We start from the raw sequence: 23,234 nt of genomic DNA on the forward strand, positions 1-23,234 counted from the left end.
TGAGATCTCTGATGTCTGTTAAAATTGGACTTGTCTGAAAAACATTTCCCGCACTCAGGACAGGAATACGGCTTCTCCCCCGTGTGAAATCTCTCATGTCTGTAAAGATTTGATTTCACTGAAAAACATTTCCCGCACTCAGAACAGGAATAGGGCTTCTCCCCTGTGTGAGATCTCTGATGTTTGTAAAGATAGGACTTGTCTGAAAAACAATTCCCACACTCAGGACAGGAATATGGCTTCTCCCCTGTGTGTAATCTCTGATGTGTGAAAAGACTGGACTGGTATGAAAAACATTTCCCGCACTCAGAACACACATATAGCTTCTCCCCTGTGTGAGATATCTGATGTCTGTAAAAGTTTGATTTCACTGAAAAACATTTCCCACACTCAGGACAGGAATACGGCTTCTCCCCTGTGTGAGATCTCTGGTGTGTGAAAAGACTGGACTTCAATGAAAAACATTTCCCACACTCAGGACAGGAATACAGCTTCTCCCCTGTGTGAGATCTCTGATGTATGTAAAGATTGAACTTCACTGAAAAACATTTCCCACACTCAGGACAGGAATACGGCTTCTCCCCTGTGTGAGATCTCTGATGTGTGAAAAGATGGGACTTCAATGAAAAACATTTCCCACACTCAGGACAGGAATATGGCTTCTCCCCCGTGTGAGATCTCTGATGTTTGTAAAGATTGGACTTCTGTGAAAAACATTTCCCACACTCAGAACAGGAATACGGCTTCTCCCCTGTGTGAGATCTCTGATGTGTGAAAAGATGGGACTTCAATGAAAAACATTTCCCACACTCAGGACAGGAATATGGCTTTTCCCCCGCATGAGATCTCTGATGTTTGTAAAGACTGGACTTCACTGAAAAACATTTCCTGCACTCAGGACAGAAATATGGCTTCTCCCCAGTGTGAGATCTCTGATGTGTGGAAAGACCGGACTTCTGTGAAAAACATTTCCCACACTCAGAACAAGAATACGGCTTCTCACCTGTGTGAGATCTTTTATGCATATTAAGATTGGATTTAGAATGGAAACATTTCCTGCACTCAGGACAGGAATACGGCTTCTCCCCTGTGTGAGATCTCTGATGTGTGTAAAGATGGGACTTCTGTGAAAAACATTTCCCGCACTCAGTACAGGAATATGGCTTCTCTCCTGTGTGAGATCTTTTATGCACATTAAGATTGGATTTAGAATGGAAACACTTCCCGCACTCAGTACAGGAAAAGCTCTTCTCTGTTGGAAGGACGGCCCCGTCCCTCACAGTCTGAGGTTCCTCAGGATAAGAGGAATACGATGGTCCATCTACACTGTGTGGTGCCGGATGGACATTTGAGGTAGTCGGGTTTTCTCCTGGACTATACTGTGTGATGTCCTCATCTTCTACTTTACAGTCTGGAGACAAAGTGAGACAATCCTCTGAGGTTTTCCTCATCTCCCGTCCATCTACTAAAATAGAAATACAAAGATTATTACTAGACATGAGCAGATTGGTTCCCCTAAACCAGGACTCCGCCCACATCAGGCAGCTTTGTCTCTGAGGATCTTACAATTCCCCCCTCAAGGTAACTAGTAAATGGGTCCTCTGTAGGGCGGCAACTAATGATTATTTTCAGAATTGATTAGTTGGCCGATTATTGTTTCAATTAATCGACTAATTGGGGAAAAACCTCAAAAAAAGGTTGGTGTATAACCCCTTGCTTACTGGGCACTTAAACCCCCCTCCTGCCCAGACCAATTTTCAGCTTTCAGCACTGACGCACTTTGAATGACAATTGCGCGGTCATACAACACTGTATCCAAATGAAATTTTTATCATTTTTTTCCCACAAATAGAGCTTTCTTTTGGTGGTATTTAGTCACAGCTGGGGTTTTTATTTTTTGCTAAACAAACAAAAAAAGATGGAAATTTTTGAAAAAAAAAATCATGTTTAATAGTTTGTTATAAAATTTTGCAAACAGGTAATTTTTCTCCTTCATTGATATGCGCTGATGAGGCGGCACTGGTGGGCACTGATGGACACAGATAAGGCGGCACTAATAGGCACTGTTAAGGCGGCACTGATAGGCACAGTTAAGGTGGCACTGATAGGCACAGTTAAGGCAGCACTGATGGGGACAGATAAGGCGGTACTGATGGGCACAGATAAGGCGGCACTGATGGGCGCTGATGGGTGGCACTGATAGGTACCACTGATGGGGGCACTGATGGGTGGCACTGATGTGCAGCACTGTTGCACTGATGTGGGTGCTGATGGGTGGCACTGATGGGTGGCACTGTGGGCACTGATGGGTGGCACTGTGGGCCCTGATGGATGGCACTGATTGATGGCACTGTGGGCACTGATGGGTGACGCTGGCAGGCACTGGTAGGCGGCACTGCTGCCTATTGCTTTGTCACAGATGATCGCCGTGATCGGGACTGATGTCCGTCTCACGGCCGCTGGTGATCGGGTTTTTTTTCCCTCCTCACGCTGTCAGCGTGAGGAGGAAAAATAGCCGATTACCGGCTCTGTTTACATCACATGGTCAGCTGTCATTGGCTGACAGCTGATCATGTGGTAAGGGGTCGGGACCGACCCCTTACTCTGATCTGTGATCAGGCGAGTCTCATAGACTCGCTGATCACCGAGCGTGCCGCACGCACCCTGCAGGGGGCGCGCAGGCCGCTCGTGCACGGGATGATGTCAATGGACGTAGTCCCGGCAATGTAGATCCGCACTGTTGCCGTCATTTGGCAATGGCCCGGATCTGAAGAGGTTAATTGAGTTAATATTCTTGAATATCTATATACAGCGGTAAATATAAATATCCAGATATATAGTTGGATATTTAATCCACTCTGAGAATAACAGACAGATAGATGTATTATTAGAGGGAGAATCTGCTACATATCAGAATCAGAGATCAACATTATTAAAATATAAAAAAGATGTAAAACGCTGTTTTGCAGATGATCAGACAGGAGTGTAATATAATATGATGGATGACAGACTCCCTTGTCATAGACAGGTAGGTGGGTACAAGCTCCCTGCACCTGATGTCACTTATGCTGGCCGAACACAAACTCATTTTTCTTTCAAAAAAACATTCATCCAATTTTCTAACCATTAGTGGGTCAAATCGGCGTTCATTTTCCACCACAGTGACGGGAAAATTCAAAGGAGCAGAACAGAAAACTTTTCTCCATCGAACTTATTTTCAAATAGTGTATGTGGTTTTTGCTCAGAAGTTACATTCATTTTAAAATTGAATGTTGAAAGTAAGTGGAATTTTCAAGCTTCACTCGTGACTAATGAGTTACAGCGAAAGCAAGCAACACGAGTGTGTGCCTCTTAACAAGTTGTGCCAGCAGGTGGTGATGTTGTACTGTTGGCGTGAGAAAAAAAACAGGAAGTGTAGTGTACAGCGTGGTGTGTGTGGGAGCTGCGGACCAGACCGATCATACCGGAACCCCCCACTGAGACCGAGAGAGGCGGTGGGCGACTGAGAGCGGCTGTTGGGACCATCAGAATTGGAGGAGTGGGAGTGACTAAGGATCGTGCCACTCTGACAGAGGAGGTGGGACCAGGAGACCATGAGGTGACAGATTATCCGGCAGAGGCGGTGGCGGGTAAGTGCAATCCGTGGACCGGAGGGGAAGTGTGTCAGGTAAAGACTGACTGACTGTAGTGGGGACGCTGGATGAGGGGGGTGTAATGTGAGGAACTGAGTGCTGCTGAATATTGTGGTGTAACTGAGTATTGTGGTATAACTGAGCATTGAGTACTGTTGAGTAACTGAATATTGTGGTATAACTGAATATTGTAACTGTGTGTGCCCGTATACTGTGTGTGCCTGAGTACTGTGTGTGCCCATGTACTGTGTGTGCCCGAGTACTGTGTGTGCCCATGTACTGTGTGTGCCTGAGTACTGTGTGTGCCCGAGTACTGTGTGTGCCCGAGTACTGTGTGTGCCCGAGTACTGTGTGTGCCCATGTACTGTGTGTGCCCGAGTACTGTGTGTGCCCATGTACTGTGTGTGCCCGAGTACTGTGTGTGCCCGAGTACTGTGTGTGCCCGAGTACTGTGTGTGCCCATGTACTGTGTGTGCCCGAGTACTGTGAGTGCCCGAGTACTGTGTGTGCCCGAGTACTTTGAGTGCCTTTGTACTGTGTGTGCCCGAGTACTGTGTGTGCCCGAGTACTGTGAGTGCCCAAGTACTGTGTGTGTCCATGTACTGTGTGTGCCCGAGTACTGTGTGTGTCCGAGTACTGTGTGTGTCCATGTACTGTGTGTGTCCGAGTACTGTGTGTGTCCAAGTACTGTGTGTGCCCGAGTACTGTGTGTGTCCATGTACTGTGTGTGCCCGAGTACTGTGTGTGCCCGAGTACTGTGTGTGCCCGAGTACTGTGTGTGCCCAAGTACTGTGTGTGCCCGAGTACTGTGTGTGTCCATGTACTGTGTGTGCCCGAGTACTGTGTGTGCCCGAGTACTGTGTGTGCCCATGTACTGTGTGTGCCCGAGTACTGTGTGTGCCCATGTACTGTGTGTGCCTGAGTACAGTGTGTGCCCATGTACTGTGTGTGCCTGAGTACTGTGTGTGCCCGAGTACTGTGTGTGCCCGAGTACTGTGTGTGCCCATGTACTGTGTGTGCCCGAGTACTGTGAGTGCCCGAGTACTGTGTGTGCCCGAGTACTGTGAGTGCCTATGTACTGTGTGTGCCCGAGTACTGTGTGTGCCCGAGTACTGTGAGTGCCCGAGTACTGTGTGTGCCCGAGTACTGTGTGTGTCCATGTACTGTGTGTGCCCGAGTACAGTGTGTTCCCGAGTACTGTGTGTGCCCGAGTACTGTGTGTGTCCATGTACTGTGTGTGCCCCAGTACTGTGAGTGCCCTAGTACTGTGAGTGCCCGAGTACTGTGTGTGCCCGAGTACTGTGTGTGCCCGAGTACTGTGTGTGTCCATGTACTGTGTGTGCCCGAGTACTGTGTGTGCCCGAGTACTGTGTGTGCCCGAGTACTGTGTGTGTCCATGTACTGTGTGTGCCCCAGTACTGTGAGTGCCCCAGTACTGTGAGTGCCCGAGTACTGTGTGTGCCCGAGTACTGTGTGTGCCCGAGTACTGTGTGTCCATGTACTGTGAGTGCCCGAGTACTGTGTGTGCCCGAGTACTGTGTGTGTCCGAGTACTGTGTGTGTCCATGTACTGTGTGTGCCCCAGTACTGTGAGTGCCCCAGTACTGTGAGTGCCCGAGTACTGTGTGTGCCCAAGTACTGTGTGTGTCCGAGTACTGTGTGTCCATGTACTGTGAGTGCCCGAGTACTGTGTGTGCCCGAGTACTGTGTGTGCCCGAGTACTGTGAGTGCCCGAGTACTGTGTGTGCCCGAGTACTGTGTGTGTCCATGTACTGTGAGTGCCCAAGTACTGTGTGTGCCCGTGTACTGTGTGTGCCTGAGTACTGTGTGTGCCCGAGTACTGTGTGTGCCCGAGTACTGTGTGTGCCCGTGTACTGTGAGTGCCTGAGTACTGTGTGTGCCTGAGTACTGTGTGTGCCCGAGTACTGTGTGTGCCCGTGTACTGTGAGTGCCTGAGTACTGTGTGTGCCTGAGTACTGTGTGTGCCCGAGTACTGTGTGTGTCCATGTACTGTGAGTGCCCGAGTACTGTGTGTGCCCGTGTACTGTGAGTGCCGAGTACTGTGTGTGCCCGAGTACTGTGTGTGCCCGAGTACTGTGAGTGCCCGTGTACTGTGTGTGCCCGTGTACTGTGAGTGCCCGCGTACTGTGTGTGCCTATGTACTGTGAGTGCCCGAGTACTGCGAGTGTCCACGTACTGTGAGTGCCTATGTACTGTGAGTGCCTGCGTACTGTGTGTGCCCGAGTACTGTGTGTGCCTATGTACTGTGAGTGCCCGTGTACTGTGTGTGCCCATGTACTGTGAGTGCCAGAGTACTGTGAGTGTCCACGTACTGTGAGTGCCCGCGTACTGTGTGTGCCCGTGTACTGTGTGTGCCCATGTACTGTGAGTGCCAGTGTACTGTGTGTGCCTATGTACTGTGAGTGCCTGCGTACTGTGTGTGCCCGTGTACTGTGTGTGCCCGAGTACTGTGTGTGCCCGAGTACTGTGTGTGTGTGTGTGTCCATGTACTGTGAGTGCCCGAGTACTGTGTGTGCCCGTGTACTGTGAGTGCCTGAGTACTGTGTGTGCCTGAGTACTGTGTGTGTCCATGTACTGTGAGTGCCCGAGTACTGTGTGTGCCCGAGTACTGTGTGTGTCCAAGTACTGTGTGTGTCCATGTACTGTGAGTGCCCGAGTACTGTGAGTGCCTGAGTACTGTGTGTGTCCATGTACTGTGAGTGCCTGAGTACTGTGTGTGCCTGAGTACTGTGTGTGCCCGAGTACTGTGAGTGCCTGAGTACTGTGTGTGCCCTAGTACTGTGTGTGCCCGTGTACTGTGAGTGCCTGAATACTGTGTGTGCCTGAGTACTGTGTGTGCCCGAGTACTGTGTGTGCCTGAGTACTGTGTGTGCCCGAGTACTGTGTGTGCCTGAGTACTGTGTGTGTCCATGTACTGTGAGTGCCTGAGTACTGTGTGTGCCCGAGTACTGTGTGTGTCCATGTACTGTGAGTGCCTGAGTACTGTGTGTGCCCGTGTACTGTGAGTGCCCGAGTACTGTGTATGCCCGTGTACTGTGAGTGCCCGAGTACTGTGTGTGCCCTAGTACTGTGTGTGCCCGTGTACTGTGAGTGCCTGAGTACTGTGTGTGCCTGAGTACTGTGTGTGCCCGTGTACTGTGAGTGCCCGAGTACTGTGTGTGCCTGAGTACTGTGTGTGCCCGTGTACTGTGAGTGCCCGAGTACTGTTTGTGCCTGAGTACTGTGTGTGCCTGAGTACTGTTTGTGCCCGTGTACTGTGTGTGCCCGTGTACTGTGTGTGCCCGTGTACTGTGTGTGCCTGAGTACTGTGTGTGCCCTAGTACTGTGTGTGTCCATGTACTGTGAGTGCCGAGTACTGTGTGTGCCCGAGTACTGTGTGTGTGTCCATGTACTGTGAGTGCCTGAGCACTGTGTGTGCCCGAGTACTGTGTGTGCCCGTGTACTGTGAGTGCCCGTGTACTGTGAGTGCCTGAGTACTGTGTGTGCCCGAGTACCGTGTGTGCCCGAGTACTGTGTGTGCCCGTGTACTGTGTGTGCCTGAGTACTGTGTGTGCCCTAGTACTGTGTGTGTCCATGTACTGTGAGTGCCGAGTACTGTGTGTGCCCGAGTACCGTGTGTGCCCGAGTACTGTGTGTGTGTCCATGTACTGTGAGTGCCTGAGCACTGTGTGTGCCCGAGTACTGTGTGTGCCCGTGTACTGTGAGTGCCCGTGTACTGTGAGTGCCCGTGTACTGTGAGTGCCTGAGTACTGTGTGTGCCCGAGTACCGTGTGTGCCCGAGTACCGTGTGTGCCCGTGTACCATGAGTGCCCGTGTACTGTGAGTGCCCGTGTACTGTGAGTGCCCGAGTACTGTGTGTGCCCGTGTACTGTGTGTGCCCATGTACTGTGAGTGCCCGAGTACTGTGTGTGCCTATGTACTGTGAGTGCCCGCGTACTGTGTGTGCCCGTGTACTGTGTGTGCCCGTGTACTGTGTGTGCCCGTGTACTGTGTGTGCCCGTGTACTGTGAGTGCCCGAGTACTGTGTGTGCCCGTGTACTGTGTGTGCCCATGTACTGTGAGTGCCCGAGTACTGTGAGTGCCCGAGTACTGTGTGTGCCTGAGTACTGTGTGTGCCCGTGTACTGTGAGTGCCCGAGTACTGTGTGTGCCTGAGTACTGTGTGTGCCCGTGTACTGTGAGTGCCTGAGTACTGTGTGTGCCTGAGTACTGTGTGTGCCTGAGTACTGTTTGTGCCCGTGTACTGTGTGTGCCCGTGTACTGTGTGTGCCCGTGTACTGTGTGTGCCTGAGTACTGTGTGTGCCCTAGTACTGTGTGTGTCCATGTACTGTGAGTGCCGAGTACTGTGTGTGCCCGAGTACCGTGTGTGCCCGAGTACTGTGTGTGTGTCCATGTACTGTGAGTGCCTGAGCACTGTGTGTGCCCGAGTACTGTGTGTGCCCGTGTACTGTGAGTGCCCGTGTACTGTGAGTGCCTGAGTACTGTGTGTGCCCGAGTACCGTGTGTGCCCGAGTACTGTGTGTGCCCGTGTACTGTGTGTGCCTGAGTACTGTGTGTGCCCTAGTACTGTGTGTGTCCATGTACTGTGAGTGCCGAGTACTGTGTGTGCCCGAGTACCGTGTGTGCCCGAGTACTGTGTGTGTGTCCATGTACTGTGAGTGCCTGAGCACTGTGTGTGCCCGAGTACTGTGTGTGCCCGTGTACTGTGAGTGCCCGTGTACTGTGAGTGCCCGTGTACTGTGAGTGCCTGAGTACTGTGTGTGCCCGAGTACCGTGTGTGCCCGAGTACCGTGTGTGCCCGTGTACCATGAGTGCCCGTGTACTGTGAGTGCCCGTGTACTGTGAGTGCCCGAGTACTGTGTGTGCCCGTGTACTGTGTGTGCCCATGTACTGTGAGTGCCCGAGTACTGTGTGTGCCTATGTACTGTGTGTGCCCGCGTACTGTGTGTGCCCGTGTACTGTGTGTGCCCGTGTACTGTGTGTGCCCGTGTACTGTGTGTGCCCGTGTACTGTGAGTGCCCGAGTACTGTGTGTGCCCGTGTACTGTGTGTGCCCATGTACTGTGAGTGCCCGAGTACTGTGTGTGCCCGTGTACTGTGTGTGCCCGCGTACTGTGAGTGCCCGAGTACTGTGTGTGCCCGTGTACTGTGTGTGCCCGCGTACTGTGTGTGCCCGTGTACTGTGTGTGCCCGTGTACTGTGAGTGCCCGAGTACTGTGTGTGCCCGTGTACTGTGAGTGCCCGAGTACTGTGTGTGCCCGTGTACTGTGTGTGCCCGTGTACTGTGAGTGCCCGAGTACTGTGTGTGCCCGTGTACTGTGTGTGCCCATGTACTGTGAGTGCCCGAGTACCGTGTGTGCCCGAGTACCGTGTGTGCCCGAGTACCGTGTGTGCCCGTGTACCGTGAGTGCCCGTGTACTGTGTGTGCCCGTGTACTGTGTGTGCCCATGTACTGTGAGTGCCCGAGTACTGTGTGTGCCCGTGTACCGTGAGTGCCCGTGTACTGTGTGTGCCCGTGTACTGTGTGTGCCCATGTACTGTGAGTGCCCGAGTACTGTGTGTGCCCGTGTACTGTGTGTGCCCATGTACTGTGAGTGCCCGAGTACTGTGTGTGCCTATGTACTGTGTGTGCCCGCGTACTGTGTGTGCCCGCGTACTGTGTGTGCCCGTGTACTGTGTGTGCCCGTGTACTGTGAGTGCCCGAGTACTGTGTGTGCCCGTGTACTGTGAGTGCCCATGTACTGTGAGTGCCCGAGTACTGTGTGTGCCCGTGTACTGTGAGTGCCCATGTACTGTGAGTGCCCGAGTACTGTGTGTGCCCATGTACTGTGAGTGCCCGAGTACTGTGTGTGCCCGTGTACTGTGTGTGCCCATGTACTGTGAGTGCCCGAGTACTGTGTGTGCCCATGTACTGTGAGTGCCCGAGTACTGTGTGTGCCTATGTACTGTGTGTGCCCGCGTACTGTGTGTGCCCGCGTACTGTGTGTGCCCGTGTACTGTGTGTGCCCGTGTACTGTGAGTGCCCGAGTACTGTGTGTGCCCGTGTACTGTGTGTGCCCATGTACTGTGAGTGCCCGAGTACTGTGTGTGCCCGTGTACTGTGAGTGCCCGAGTACTGTGTGTGCCCGTGTACTGTGTGTGCCCATGTACTGTGAGTGCCCGAGTACCGTGTGTGCCCGAGTACCGTGTGTGCCCGAGTACCGTGTGTGCCCGTGTACCGTGAGTGCCCGTGTACTGTGTGTGCCCGTGTACTGTGTGTGCCCATGTACTGTGAGTGCCCGAGTACTGTGTGTGCCTATGTACTGTGTGTGCCCGCGTACTGTGTGTGCCCGTGTACTGTGTGTGCCCGCGTACTGTGTGTGCCCGTGTACTGTGTGTGCCCGAGTACTGGGAGTGTCCACGTACTGTGAGTGCCTATGTACTGCGGGTGCCCGAGTACTGCGAGTGTCCACGTACTGTGAGTGCCTATGTACTGCGGGTGCCCGAGTACTGCGAGTGTCCACGTACTGTGAGTGCCCGAGTACTGTGAGTGCCCGAGTACTGTGTGTGCCCGTGTACTGTGTGTGCCCGTGTACTGTGTGTGCCCGAGTACTGCGAGTGCCTGTGTACTGTTAGTGTCCGTGTACTGTGTCTGCCTGAGTACTGCGAGTGCCCGAGTATTGCGAGTGTCCACGTACTTTGAGTGCCCATGTACTGTGAGTGCCCAAGTACTGCAAGTGCCTATGTAGTTTGAGTGTCCGCGTAGTTTGAGTGCCTTGTACTGTATGTGCCCGAGTATTGTGAGTGCCTGTGTACTGTATGTGACCGAGTATTGTGTGTGCCCGTGTACTGTTTGTGCCAGTGTACTGTGCGTGTCCGTGTACTGTGTGTGCCCGTGTACTGTGTGTGCCTGTATACTGTGAGTGCCCGAGTACTGTGTGTGCCCGAGTACTGTGTGTGCCCGAGTACTGTGAGTGCCCGAGTACTGTGTGTGCCCGAGTACTGCGAGTGCCTGTGTACTGTTAGTGTCCGTGTACTGTGTCTGCCTGAGTACTGCGAGTGCCCGAGTATTGCGAGTGTCCACGTACTTTGAGTGCCCATGTACTGTGAGTGCCCAAGTACTGCAAGTGCCTATGTAGTTTGAGTGTCCGCGTAGTTTGAGTGCCTTGTACTGTATGTGCCCGAGTATTGTGAGTGCCTGTGTACTGTATGTGACCGAGTATTGTGTGTGCCCGTGTACTGTTTGTGCCAGTGTACTGTGCGTGTCCGTGTACTGTGTGTGCCCGTGTACTGTGTGTGCCTGTATACTGTGAGTGCCCGTGTACTGTGAGTGCCCGTGTACTGTGAGTGCCCGTGTACTGTGTGTGCCTGTGTACTGTGAGTGCCCGTGTACTGTGTGTGCCCGTGTACTGTGTGTGCCTGTGTACTGTAAGTGCCTATGTACTGTGTGTGCCTGTGTACTGTGAGTGCCTGTATACTGTGAGTGCCCGTGTACTGTGAGTGCCCGTGTACTGTGTGTGCCCGTGTACTGTTTGTGCCAGTGTACTGTGAGTGCCCGTGTACTGTTTGTGTCCATGTACTGTGTGTGCCCATGTACTGTGCGTGTCCGTGTACTGTGTGTGCCCATGTACTGTGTGTGCCCGCGTACTATGTGTGGCCATGTACTGTGTGTGCCCGTGTACTGTGAGTGCCCGTGTACTATGTGTGCCCATGTACTGAGTGTCCAGGTACTGTGTGTGCCCGTGTATTTTTGAGTGTCTGTGTATTGTTGAGTATTAGAGTCAGGAAGCTAGTTGTTATTAATTGGAGAGAGTAAAATTCCCAATTAAATTAGTGGGTATGATGCCCGGTGGGTATGGAGATGCGACGGTGTACATCTCGCGGCATGTATGCGTTTCTTGATCATCCAACCGAGGGCGAATACTGCTGCGCAAAATGTAAGAACATTGTTTCCCTGGAAGCCCAGGTTCTGAATCTGGCTATGAGTAAGCACTTAGCATAAGTGCGAAATGCGTTAGCTGATTGCCTGTACCTTCTGCCACAGTGTTTTGTATGCTATATGCTCATGCATTTATAATAAATAATTTTTGAACTACATCTTCCTGGAGTGCGGCTGTCCGGATTTTCTCATCTACCTTCAACAGGTAGAGGGGAAAGAGTCAGGGAGGCCGGTCCTGGGCTGGAACATCCCAATAAGTATGCCCCGTTGAGTGATATTGGAGAAACCAGTCAGGGATCAGCACTGCTGGAGATGAGGGACTCTCCTAGCTGCCAGGGGAATAACTCCTCCAGTGAGCGTGGGGGGGCAGCAAAGGGAAAGGAAAGACAGATTCTGGTGGTAGGGGACTCAATCCTCAGAAGGACAGAGAGGGCAATCTGTCACAAAGACCTGAAGTGCCAAACTGTATGTTGTTTACCGGGCGCTCGGGCTTGGCACGTCACAGATCTGGTGGACGGATTACTGGGAGGGGCTGGGGAAGACCCGGCTGTCATGGTGCACGTTGGCACCAATGACAAAGTCAAAGGCAGATGGAGTGTCCTAAAGAACGATTTTAGGGCCTTAGGAGCTAAATTGAGGAATAGGACCTCCAAGGTAGTTTTCTCAGAATGCCCTCTGGAGGCAACATGTCCACATAGGTGGCAGACAGCGCTGTCTGTTATGGGGTTCACTGGCTCTCCCCATCCCTATATACGTCAAATATAGGCATGCTGCTTTTTGTCTTGATAATTGCGGCTCATGGCTTTTCTCCACCTGTGAGACTCTTGTGAAAAATTCTCCTCTGGGGTCTGACTGCACCGTATCATTGAGCTCTTTTTTGATCAGAAGTGGTCTTAAAAACAACATTAATAGGTGTATATTGTGGCCATAGATGCCACATTAGCCACTAAGGAGTGTTTTCGGCCATCTTTCTTGTCTTGTCTGGTTGATCCACTTGTCCCCCTCTTGTCTCTTTTGTCTGTTCTCCTTCCTCCTCTCTGGGAGATATCCTGGTAGTGCACGGGAGGAGGTTCACACATGACCCAACATCTTGCTGTTCCTTTATGTGGACATCCTCGTCTTCCTTTTCTTGCCTTGAGCAATTGAACTCCAGTGCATATAGCATTAAACTCATGAGATTGTTCGTATTTTTATGGATGCCTTTCAGCCCTCTTTCCCTTTTCCCTGAAGAAGACCCTCACTTCACATATAGAAACACATTGGTTTTTATCTGTCTAGTTGGCAGTTGGTTTGGGCTTCTTCCATTTTTCTTATGTTGAAACTTCATGTGTATTTCAGTGTTACTATGTGTTTTATGACATGATGTTAATGAACAAAAATTGTATTTTTTACTAAATATTTTTCTCTGAGTGTTCATGGTCCTTCAAAGTCCCGTTTTTTTAGGAACTTTTCTTTTACATATTCTCAGAAATACTATCAATACCTCGAGCCACACCAGAAAGGCAGCTGGAGATTAGGGAAGTTAACAAGTGGTTAAGGAGCTGGTGTAGAAAGGAGGGATTTGGGTTCCTGGAGAACTGGGGCAACTTCTCAGTCGGTTACCAGCTCCATAGAAGGGACAGACTGCACCTCAATGGGGAAGGTGCAGCTCAGCTGGGAGAGAAGATGGCCGAAAAGTTAGAGGGGTTTTTAAAGTAGACGATGGGGTCTAGAGGGACAAGGGTCTAGATGTGGAGATAGCCAGTGTGGAACAAATTTCAGAGGGTAGTATTGGGGGCATTAGTGGTAGCATCCAAATCCATGGTAAGTATAGTAACAAGCCCTATTTAAAACCCCAGAGCACCCAATAAGGAGACAGTATGCATCCGGACAAGACTACGAGGCTTGTTCACCAATGCCAGGAGTCTGGTGGACAAGATGGGAGAACTAGAGCTGCTACTATATGAGAAGGATTTGGATTTTGTGGAAATTTCAGAGACTTGGTTTAACAGCGCTCATGATTGGCTGGCAACCATTCAAGGGTATTCCATATATAGCAGAGACAGGAAGGGTAACAAAGGGGGAGGGGTATGCCTGTATATCAAGAACGATGTACAGGTGAATATGAGGGATGACATCACTAAGGGAGCTAGGGAGGAGGTGGAATCCCTATGGGTAGAGCTCCAAAGGGATGAAGCTAAGGGGAAAATAATACTGGGAGTATGCTATAGGCCCCCTAACCTGAGGGAGGAGGGGGAGGTGAACCTCCTATCAAAGTTTGGAATGGGAAGTGTCATTATAATGGGGGATTTGAATTATCCAGACATAGACTGGGCGGAGGGAACCACACATTTGTCTAAGGCTCGCCAGTTCCTAAATGTCTTGCTGGGCAATTTCATGGGTCAAATGCGGCCTTTCAATAGGGGGCACTTGGGTGCTGCCCCCCCCCCCGCAAAGCTGGACAAGGAAAAAAAACAGTGGTCCGGTAAGAGCGTCCAATCACCGGACACTGAGCTGTCCACTAGAAGCTTGACTGCTGCAATCAGGTGATTGCAGCTGAAAAGCTTCATTGGGAGGTGTTTGGAGTGTAAACAGGGTGTGGGCCATGCGTCCTGTTTACACTCCCAGTCCCACTCTAAATCGTTCACGAGTTCACCCTGTTACTCTTCTCTGATTGGCGGGTCCAGAGAACGGTAGGCGGGGCTTATCGCTGAACCATGACTTCTGGTTTCCCACCACTCACTCGGATGAAATGAAAGCAGAGAGCACGGCCTGCCGGACCAGACGGGTAAGCTAACAGTGCCGTCCATCTCAGTGCCATCCGCGAGCCTCAGCTGGAATTCTGCACCGTCTCTGAGATCTAGCTGCTCCCCCCTCCCTTCCGCACATACTGCAAGAGCCTGCCTTGCCCTGCAGAGTGGAGGTTTCACTATCCTCTGTAGCCTGCACACTAACATGGTATGCAAGAGTCAGCTGTCAGGAAACTGTAAATCCCAGGCTGGCCTGATGAGACTGCAGTCACACTGACAGCTTCCTCTGCATAGTTGGAAAGGTTACCATGATGTTGCTGAGGAACTACATGCCCCAGTGTGGCTATGCTCTCTTGAGGTTAGCAGGCTCAGTGAAATCTTCCGCAGCCTCTCTCTGCAATGTCCCTGTTATGCTAAATTTGAAAGTTTAGGCTAGCACTGCCTATTCAGCTGCTGGAGCACTACAAGTCCCAGTGACTCCTGCTGGTGCTTGTAGTGCCCCAGGAGATCCCCTGCTTACCTAATCCTTACAGACATCTTCCACCTACTCTATAGCTGCCGGAATTAGACAAGAATTAGAATGTGGTGTTGTTACTATTAATATATGGTGTGATATGGTGTGATCACAGAAGCATTTTTAAATTTCCTGCTCCCCTTTTGTATATTTCGTTCTTATCTGTCTTCTCTATCTTTCAATCTATTGCCTATAATTTTAATGCCCCCCACCCCTTATTTAATAAGATCTATCTATCTATCTATATACCCCATCTGTAGTGCTGGGCTATATACCCTATCTGTAATGCTGGGCTATATATCTTGATCTGTAATGCTGAACTATATACCCTGATCTGTGAGGCTGAGCTATATACTCTGTCCTGTGATTCTGGGGCTGTATACTCTGTCTTGTGAGGCTGAGCTGTATACCCTGATCTGTGATGCTGACCTGTATACCCTGATCTGTGATGCTGAGCTGTATACCCTGATCTGCGAGGCTGAGCTGTATACTCTGCCCTGTGATGCTGAGCTGTATACTCTGCCCTGTGATGCTGAGCTGTATACTCTGCCCTGTGATGCTGAGCTGTATACTCTGCCCTGTGATGCTGAGCTGTATACTCTGCCCTGTGATGCTGAGCTGTATACTCTGCCCTGTGATGCTGAGCTGTATACTCTGCCCTGTGATGCTGAGCTGTATACTCTGCCCTGTGATGCTGAGCTGTATACTCTGCCCTGTGATGCTGAGCTGTATACTCTGCCCTGTGATGCTGAGCTGTATACTCTGCCCTGTGATGCTGAGTTGTATACTCCTGACACTTTGGGTGGAAGCAAGTGGAATACAGGGGACAAAGTGGTGGATTCTATAAGGGGTGGGGCTTATGAGAAGTGGGAGGGGTCAAAAAGGAAAGGCGGGTCTGGAACCCTCATATCCTAAAACTTCACCAGCTGCCACTGGTCAGAGGGTAAATGCACCAAACAGAATCAAAGCGTTATTAGACCTACTGATTACTAACAATACAGACCTGATCACAGATGTGGAAATACGGGGCAATTTCAGTAACAGCGATCACAGGTCAATTGACTTCAGTATAAATCACACAAATAGGAAACATAAGGGGAATACAAAGACACTGACAAAGAATTTCAAAAGAGCAAACTTCCCTAAACTGCGCTCTTTGCTAGATGATATTAAATGGGATACAATCCTGGGTACAAAGAACATCAACTTTACAAAGATTGCAACAAGAAATTAAATCTATATACAAGATTTTAGTAATTAAAATAGTATCAATAGCAGTAATCAGCATGGATTCATGAAGAAGCGTTCTTGCCAAACCAATCTATTAACCTTCTATGAAGAAGTGAGCTGCCATCTAGATAAAGGAAGGCCTGGGACCAATCCTATTTAATTTGTTCATAAACGACCTGGAGGATGGGGTAAACAGTTCAATCTCTGTATTTGCGGACAATACTAAGCTAAGCAGGGCAATAACTTCTCCGCAGGATGTGGAAACTTTGCAAGTAGATCTGAACAAATGAATGGGGTGGGCGACTACATGGCAAATGAGGTTCAATGTTTAAAAAGTAAAATAATGCATTTGGGTGCCAAAAATATGAATGCAATTTACCCGCTAGGGGAAGAACCTCTGGGGGAATCTAGGATGGAAAAGGACCTGGGGGTCCTAGTAGATGATGGCATGCAATGCCAACAGAATATTGGCATTAAAAAGTTGATTAACTCCAGAGATAAAACGATAATTCTCCCACTATACAAGACTCTGGTCCGGCCGCACCTGGAGTATGCCGTCCAGTTCTGGGCACCAGTCCTCAGGAAGGATGTACTGGAAATGGAGCGAGTACAAAGAAGGGCAACAAAGCTAATAAAGGGTCTGGAGGATCTTAGTTATGAGGAAAGGTTGTGAGCGCTGAACTTATTCTCTCTGGAGAAGAGATGCTCAAGAGGGGATATGGTTTGAATGTACAAATAACGTACTGGTGACCCCACAATAGGGAGAAAACTTTTCCGTGCAAGGACTAGTAACATCTATGGTAAAAATGAACATTTTGCTGCCAGATGTACCCCAGAATCTCCATAAATCCAGTCTAGATACATAAATTGTGTCTGCAGCACAGAGAAGGAAGATTATCAGAGAGAAATACAGGAATACAGGACGGGGAACACAGCTCAGGAAAGTGACCAGGGGATTACAGGCTGATATCACCCAGTCCCCACCCTACTCTGGACCAATCAGTGAGCAGTATGGGTGGAGGGAGGTATTTAGTGTTAATGACCCACCTGTGCTGATCTCTGTAGGAGTGTCCTCCTCTATAAATGTCCCCGTTATTCCATCCTCCTCCATAGACTGCTGATCATCCCTCACATACCTCTCTTCTTCTTCTGATTTAACCTCAAATTCTATATCGATTGGATCTCCACTCTAAACCAAGAAAATGAGAGAGAATATCATCTGTAAGATATAAGCTTTATTGTTGTGACATCACATAAAAAATCCACTTATTGTCTCTATAAGTATGTTTTATATCCTCCGTCCCACCAACCTTGTAACAGTGAGGGATGGTATGATCTTCCTGTGTGGAATCCCGGGAATACAGAGGACGGGGACATCTCTCTGGTGGGTTCCCATTACTGGATCCATCTGTAGGAAACACACACACTGACTGAATACATTGTTTCTATGTGTTTATCAGATGATGGGGGATCTAGGTGGACCCTCCGTACTGCTCTCTCCTTTACAATAAAGTCTCCTCTTACCCGGTGATGTGAGGGGCGGCTGATTGTCCATCATGACGTCCTTGTAGAGATCCTTGTGTCCTTCTAAATACTCCCACTCCTCCATGGAGAAATAGACAGTGACATCCTGACACCTTATAGGAACCTGACACACACAATGATACAGTCACCATCCAGACACATCCCTTGTCTGTTACTGGATAATGTCCCAGAATTCCCAGAATCCTCCTCACCTCTCCTGTCAGCAGCTCCATCATCTTCTTGATGACTTCTAGAATCTTCTGCATGTTGTGTCTCTCAGGTTTTAGGGAGTCACATGGAGGCACTGTGATGGTCATATGATCACCTGACTTCACAAGAGGAAATCTCTGTATTGAGGAACCAATAGGAATATCATGTTAGAATCCCAGAATCCTCCTCACCTCTCCGGTCAGGTCTGTGTTTTATTAATAGAGATAAGAGTGATGTCATGTGACCTCCCAGAATCCTCCTCACCTCTCCGGTCAGGTCTGTGTTTTATTAATAGAGATAAGAGTGATGTCATGTGACCTCCCAGAATCCTCCTCACCTCTCCGGTCAGGTCTGTGTTTTATTAATAGAGATAAGAGTGATGTCATGTGACCTCCCAGAATCCTCCTCACCTCTCCGGTCAGGTCTGTGTTTTATTAATAGAGATAAGAGTGATGTCATGTGACCTCCCAGAATCCTCCTCACCTCTCCGGTCAGGTCTGTGTTTTATTAATAGAGATAAGAGTGATGTCATGTGACCTCCCAGAATCCTCCTCACCTCTCCGGTCAGGTCTGTGTTTTATTAATAGAGATAAGAGTGATGTCATGTGACCTCCCAGAATCCTCCTCACCTCTCCGGTCAGGTCTGTGTTTTATTAATAGAGATAAGAGTGATGTCATGTGAACTCCCAGAATCCTCCTCACCTCTCCGGTCAGGTCTGTGTTTTATTAATAGAGATAAGAGTGATGTCATGTGACCTCCCAGAATCCTCCTCACCTCTCCGGTCAGGTCTGTGTTTTATTAATAGAGATAAGAGTGATGTCATGTGACCTCCCAGAATCCTCCTCACCTCTCTGGTCAGGTCTGTGTTTTATTAATAGAGATAAGAGTGATGTCATGTGACCTCCCAGAATCCTCCTCACCTCTCCGGTCAGGTCTGTGTTTTATTAATAGAGATAAGAGTGATGTCATGTGACCTCCCAGAATCCTCCTCACCTCTCTGGTCAGGTCTATGTTTTAGTAATAGAGATAAGAGTGATGTCATGTGACCTCCCAGAATCCTCCTCACCTCTCCGGTCAGGTCTGTGTTTTATTAATAGAGATAAGAGTGATGTCATGTGACCCCCCAGAATCCTCCTCACCTCTCCGGTCAGGTCTGTGTTTTATTAATAGAGATAAGAGTGATGTCATGTGACCTCCCAGAATCCTCCTCACCTCTCCGGTCAGGTCTGTGTTTTATTAATAGAGATAAGAGTGATGTCATGTGACCTCCCAGAATCCTCCTCACCTCTCCGGTCAGCAGGTAGATGATCTCCAGGGTGAGGTTTAGTATCTTCTCAGTCATGTGACTCCGGTCCTCCTCCATCCTCATTGGTGCCATCACTTGATCTATACAGGTCTCCTTGTAGACGGATAACTTTGGGAAATGAAAGTAAGAATTATTTGGATGGTGTTGGTCACACAATAATAGGATGTAGATGTGAGGGGGGTAATAGGAGGGTTGCTGTACATTTAACAACTACTCCCCCCCATGGGAACAGATTTAATTTGCACTATTTAGCGTTGTCTAGGTTTTCAAGGTTACAGGACCCTCTTGGCCTGCCGGATTAGAAATTCCCTTTTCTCTGTTGGGTTTCTTTGGTTTCTGAACTTTTAAATAGTATTAGATCTGCAGACAAGGGATGATAAATATAATTCTTCCATTGCTTTGTTTGCTCTGAGGCAGTGATGTGAGGACAATGTCGGGTCATCATCATGTCCAGGAAGAGGAACTTGCTGGCTTTTGGTCGGAGTTGTCGGCTAAACAGGACAATTGCCAGAACTCCGGTTGCAAGGCTCCAATCTGTCAGGAATCTGCTGGCTGACAGGAGTGATGTCACTGTCACTCTCTGCAGTAAGAGAAGGGATTGAAATGGATAGCAGGAGGATTCTGCTGGTGGAGTAGAGAGCTGTGGGGGAGTATTCTGTTCTCCTTTTAACAGAAGCCCAGTGTGGGTTGGAAGAGGACAGCAGGGGCATGGCTTTTATTGCCAAGTATACTGTAGTACCTAGGACATTGTACAGAGTGGCATTGGGTTCCTGGGGTTCTAAACTTCAGCACCGGCACTGCCATTGTCTGTGTCATGGGAAGGTATTGGACTGTCTCCTAAAGATGTGTAGAAGTGACTCCTAACTACCTTTTGGTCGATGCTGCACAAACAGACCTCCTCTAATAAGAAGTGTCCACCAAGGGGGTGAAGGACTGCCCTTCTTCATTCCACTTGGGAAAAAAAATATTTAACCAGTGAGATGGTATGAAGGTGAAGATTGCTTTCCTTTCTTGGCTGGAGTTCTGTAAGAAGGTCTGGAAAGTAAGTGCAGGTGAGAGGACAATCAGAGACAAAGATCCCCCCTCCCCCAACTTAGCATCTCTCTGAGCCCTACAACCTCCTCTTTCCTCAGAGCCCTGCTGCCCTCCAACCATATCAAGCACCTAGATTTCTTCAACTATTTACCCCCTCAAAGCCCTTTACCTCCACTACCCCCTCAGAGGCCCCAAAGTCCCTCAGCTTCAGTACCCCCTGAGAGACCCCATCAGCTCCTTTACTTCCCTCGACTCCTTCAGTATTTCCCTCCCTCTGACACCAATGATGGATCATATTCTTCATGGCAGAAGAGCAATGTAAGGGTCTCTATGCTCCATACTCCTGACCCCGGCACTCCATCATTGTGTTGGCTGCATATTGTAATGATTGCCCATTGGCTGCCTGTGTAGTGTAATAATTGTCCTTTGCAGGCCATGTATGGTCAGGATGGTCATTGTCTTGTCTATTTATTGTCAGTGATGTTTGTTTAGAGGAACATATTACTAGAATTTATCTCCAAAATGAAGAGAATGTTCCGGCCCCATAAGTGGGGAAATGTTCTTCCCCTGAAGGGGTTAATCTAGGTCTCCACACTATATATGTGTGTATCATCATCTGCTGGAGATAAAAGACATCACAGTGACTATGGAGGAAGAGGACGGACATGACGGGGGGGTTACTGGGTGTAAATAGAAAATAAGATCTTATTACCTCCTCTGTTGCCACTTCCAGCAATGTCTCCTCGCTACTTCATACTTATTCTAGATTACTTCCTGTCTGTATCTGACATCACTTCCTGTCTGTATTCCATAGAGACTTCCTGTCTGAGTAGACGTAAGATCACCATCTTGTGGAGTTCAGAGGAACTGCAGCCCTAAGAAACGTCTCATAATAACCATTCCTCTATAATGTCTAACTTACATGGCTAAGTTAAAAAACAAAGGTTTACCTAATAAAACAGATAACTCCTGAAATATATCTTTTGATGAGAAAATGCAAAAATGTATAATAAAGCATAAAAATATATATCAGTCCACTCATAATGCAGATGTTAAACATAAATTGCAAGGATGTAATGTTCACATAGGAATGGTGATGGACCTTTCTCAAAGTAATAGCAAATCCTTGAATGCTTATATAAATAAAATAAGTAATCCTGGAGTGAAAAAAGATGTAAAGCAATAAATAATATATAAACTGGAAAAATGAATGGGAGGGTGTCCTGCTCTGATGGAAAAAGCATATAATCCTATAGTGATAGCTGCTGCCTCCACCGTAACACCTACCTAAGTAGGGTCTGAGTTTGCAAAAATGAAATTGGGACACCCTCCCATTTCATTTTTGCAATATATAAACTGGGTCATCCACTTCATCTATAAAGGCTTTGAGATTCAAGATCTTCTAGATCACATAGAAGGAGGACTCATCGAGGATTTCATACATTTGTTTGGAAGGATAGAAGAATCCTCAGAAGGGATCATGTAGGATGACAGGAAAGTCTCCTGACTGGTGAGATCATCCAAACATAATGATTACATCCATGAACTGAAGCGATTTCATTGGAGTGATAAATCCAATATGTAAACACTGTGTAGACATTATCCAAGAACTCAGCACACTCCAGGTGTAGAGAAGATCTCAAAATGGGTTTAGCCTTCAATGTATCATAGGTAGACTCATCTCTTCAGGGAAGCCTATCACATCTCCAACTTTTAACTCTTCCATTAGCTCATCCCCAACAGTTATAACCTTTTCTACCACTTTAGATTGTAAGCTCTTAGGAGCGAGGTCCTCTTAACCCTCTTGTATTGTAACTGTACTGTCTCCCTTTAGATTGTAAAGCGCTGTGCAAATGAATGGCGCTCTATAAATCCTGTAAAATAATAATAATTAAACATTTCTGGAGATGGACTTCCACAGGGACCACATGACTACATATATAATTTGTACAGTGCCCCCAGGTCTCCAGGTGGATTTAGCCTGTAATCAATAATGCACAAATGTCCATATAAAAATGTATCCAGGGACCACCGATAACATCTATGTATGGCTTGGATGTCACCCTTATGACTAGGAGCCCATAAAAGTCCGTTTACTGTCATGGAACTTTCGATCAAAGGAACTTCATTCCAGGTATAAGTGTTATGGCAATGATTAAGAGCTCCAATCGAGCTCAAGGTTATCTGCTGCTGTCTCTAATTTGAAAAGTGTTGATATGCATGCATATAAAAGTAAACACTCTGAGACACGCTCAGTTTCGTTACTGTTACACTTCTAATTTATTCAAGGCGGTGTTAATGTTTTATACACACAAATACGTCATTGCTATGTCAGTCTAATAGGTACATCTCATTGGTCAAGATAGAAAAGAAGATGGATAATTTTCATAACGAGGTTTGGCTCTCTTTGTTCTTATCTCCAGTTCCGCGTTCTTCTGTGTGTGGGAGGTAGGGGGTACACGCCATTTTGAGAAAATATAGGAACAGAGCAAATCTGTATACTTATATAATGAGTAAGGAGAAAAATATGTATGCACATAAGAAAATAGACATTTTCAGATTACTATTATTATTATCTACATCACATTCCTTCACAATCCCCCCTAAAATGACTATTTTCTCTTTTCTGTCCCTAATACTAAAGGTCCTACTTTTTAGCCTGGCCCTTCTCCTCAGCAACTCTTTTAGGCTGTATATAGAATTGGGCAGCAACTGTTCACTTCCCTCCTCGATACAGCTGGAGAGGTGCAGTCAGGCGCTATCTATCCCTATAACCCTATAGGATTGTGAGATTATGGACAGGGAGTGACTGTAGAGGAGTGAAGGGTTTGTCATCTTCCATCATAAGGAGGTCCTCTTCTTCTTGGTGGAGAAATGTAGGTGTGCTATTGTCTACAGCCTTGCTCATTAACTTTTTTACAAAAGGTAGAATACAGCATATAATCAGGGCTAAAAGGACCAGGATTATTAATACCGTTACCCGTATCTGGGCGAACACCTTCTGCCACCCACTCATCCAGCTAAAATATTGATCCCATGGGTCTGTGATACCTGAGTTCTTCTTCAACTCTAGTGACAGATCTTCTAATTTCTTTATAGCTAAAGTAACCTTACCA

The 23,234-nt window shown here is 48.3% G+C and overlaps 1 protein-coding gene across 1 annotated transcript in view; it reads right to left on the minus strand.

Annotated features, from left to right (window-relative positions):
• The window catches only part of LOC141122076 (uncharacterized), a 48,160-nt gene extending 27,223 nt beyond the window's left edge, over positions 1–20,937 (minus strand). The window contains 7 exon segments of the mRNA XM_073611869.1: positions 2–1,465; positions 17,090–17,231; positions 17,353–17,450; positions 17,567–17,690; positions 17,779–17,913; positions 19,063–19,191; positions 20,831–20,937. Coding sequence (XP_073467970.1) covers positions 2–1,465; positions 17,090–17,231; positions 17,353–17,450; positions 17,567–17,690; positions 17,779–17,913; positions 19,063–19,155 — 2,056 coding nt within the window. The 5' untranslated portion in view covers positions 19,156–19,191; positions 20,831–20,937.
• Positions 20,938–23,234: the final 2,297 nt, after the last annotated feature.

Source organism: Aquarana catesbeiana, unplaced genomic scaffold, assembly GCF_042186555.1.
Source record: "Aquarana catesbeiana isolate 2022-GZ unplaced genomic scaffold, ASM4218655v1 unanchor238, whole genome shotgun sequence".
NCBI classification, from domain to species: domain Eukaryota; kingdom Metazoa; phylum Chordata; class Amphibia; order Anura; family Ranidae; genus Aquarana; species Aquarana catesbeiana.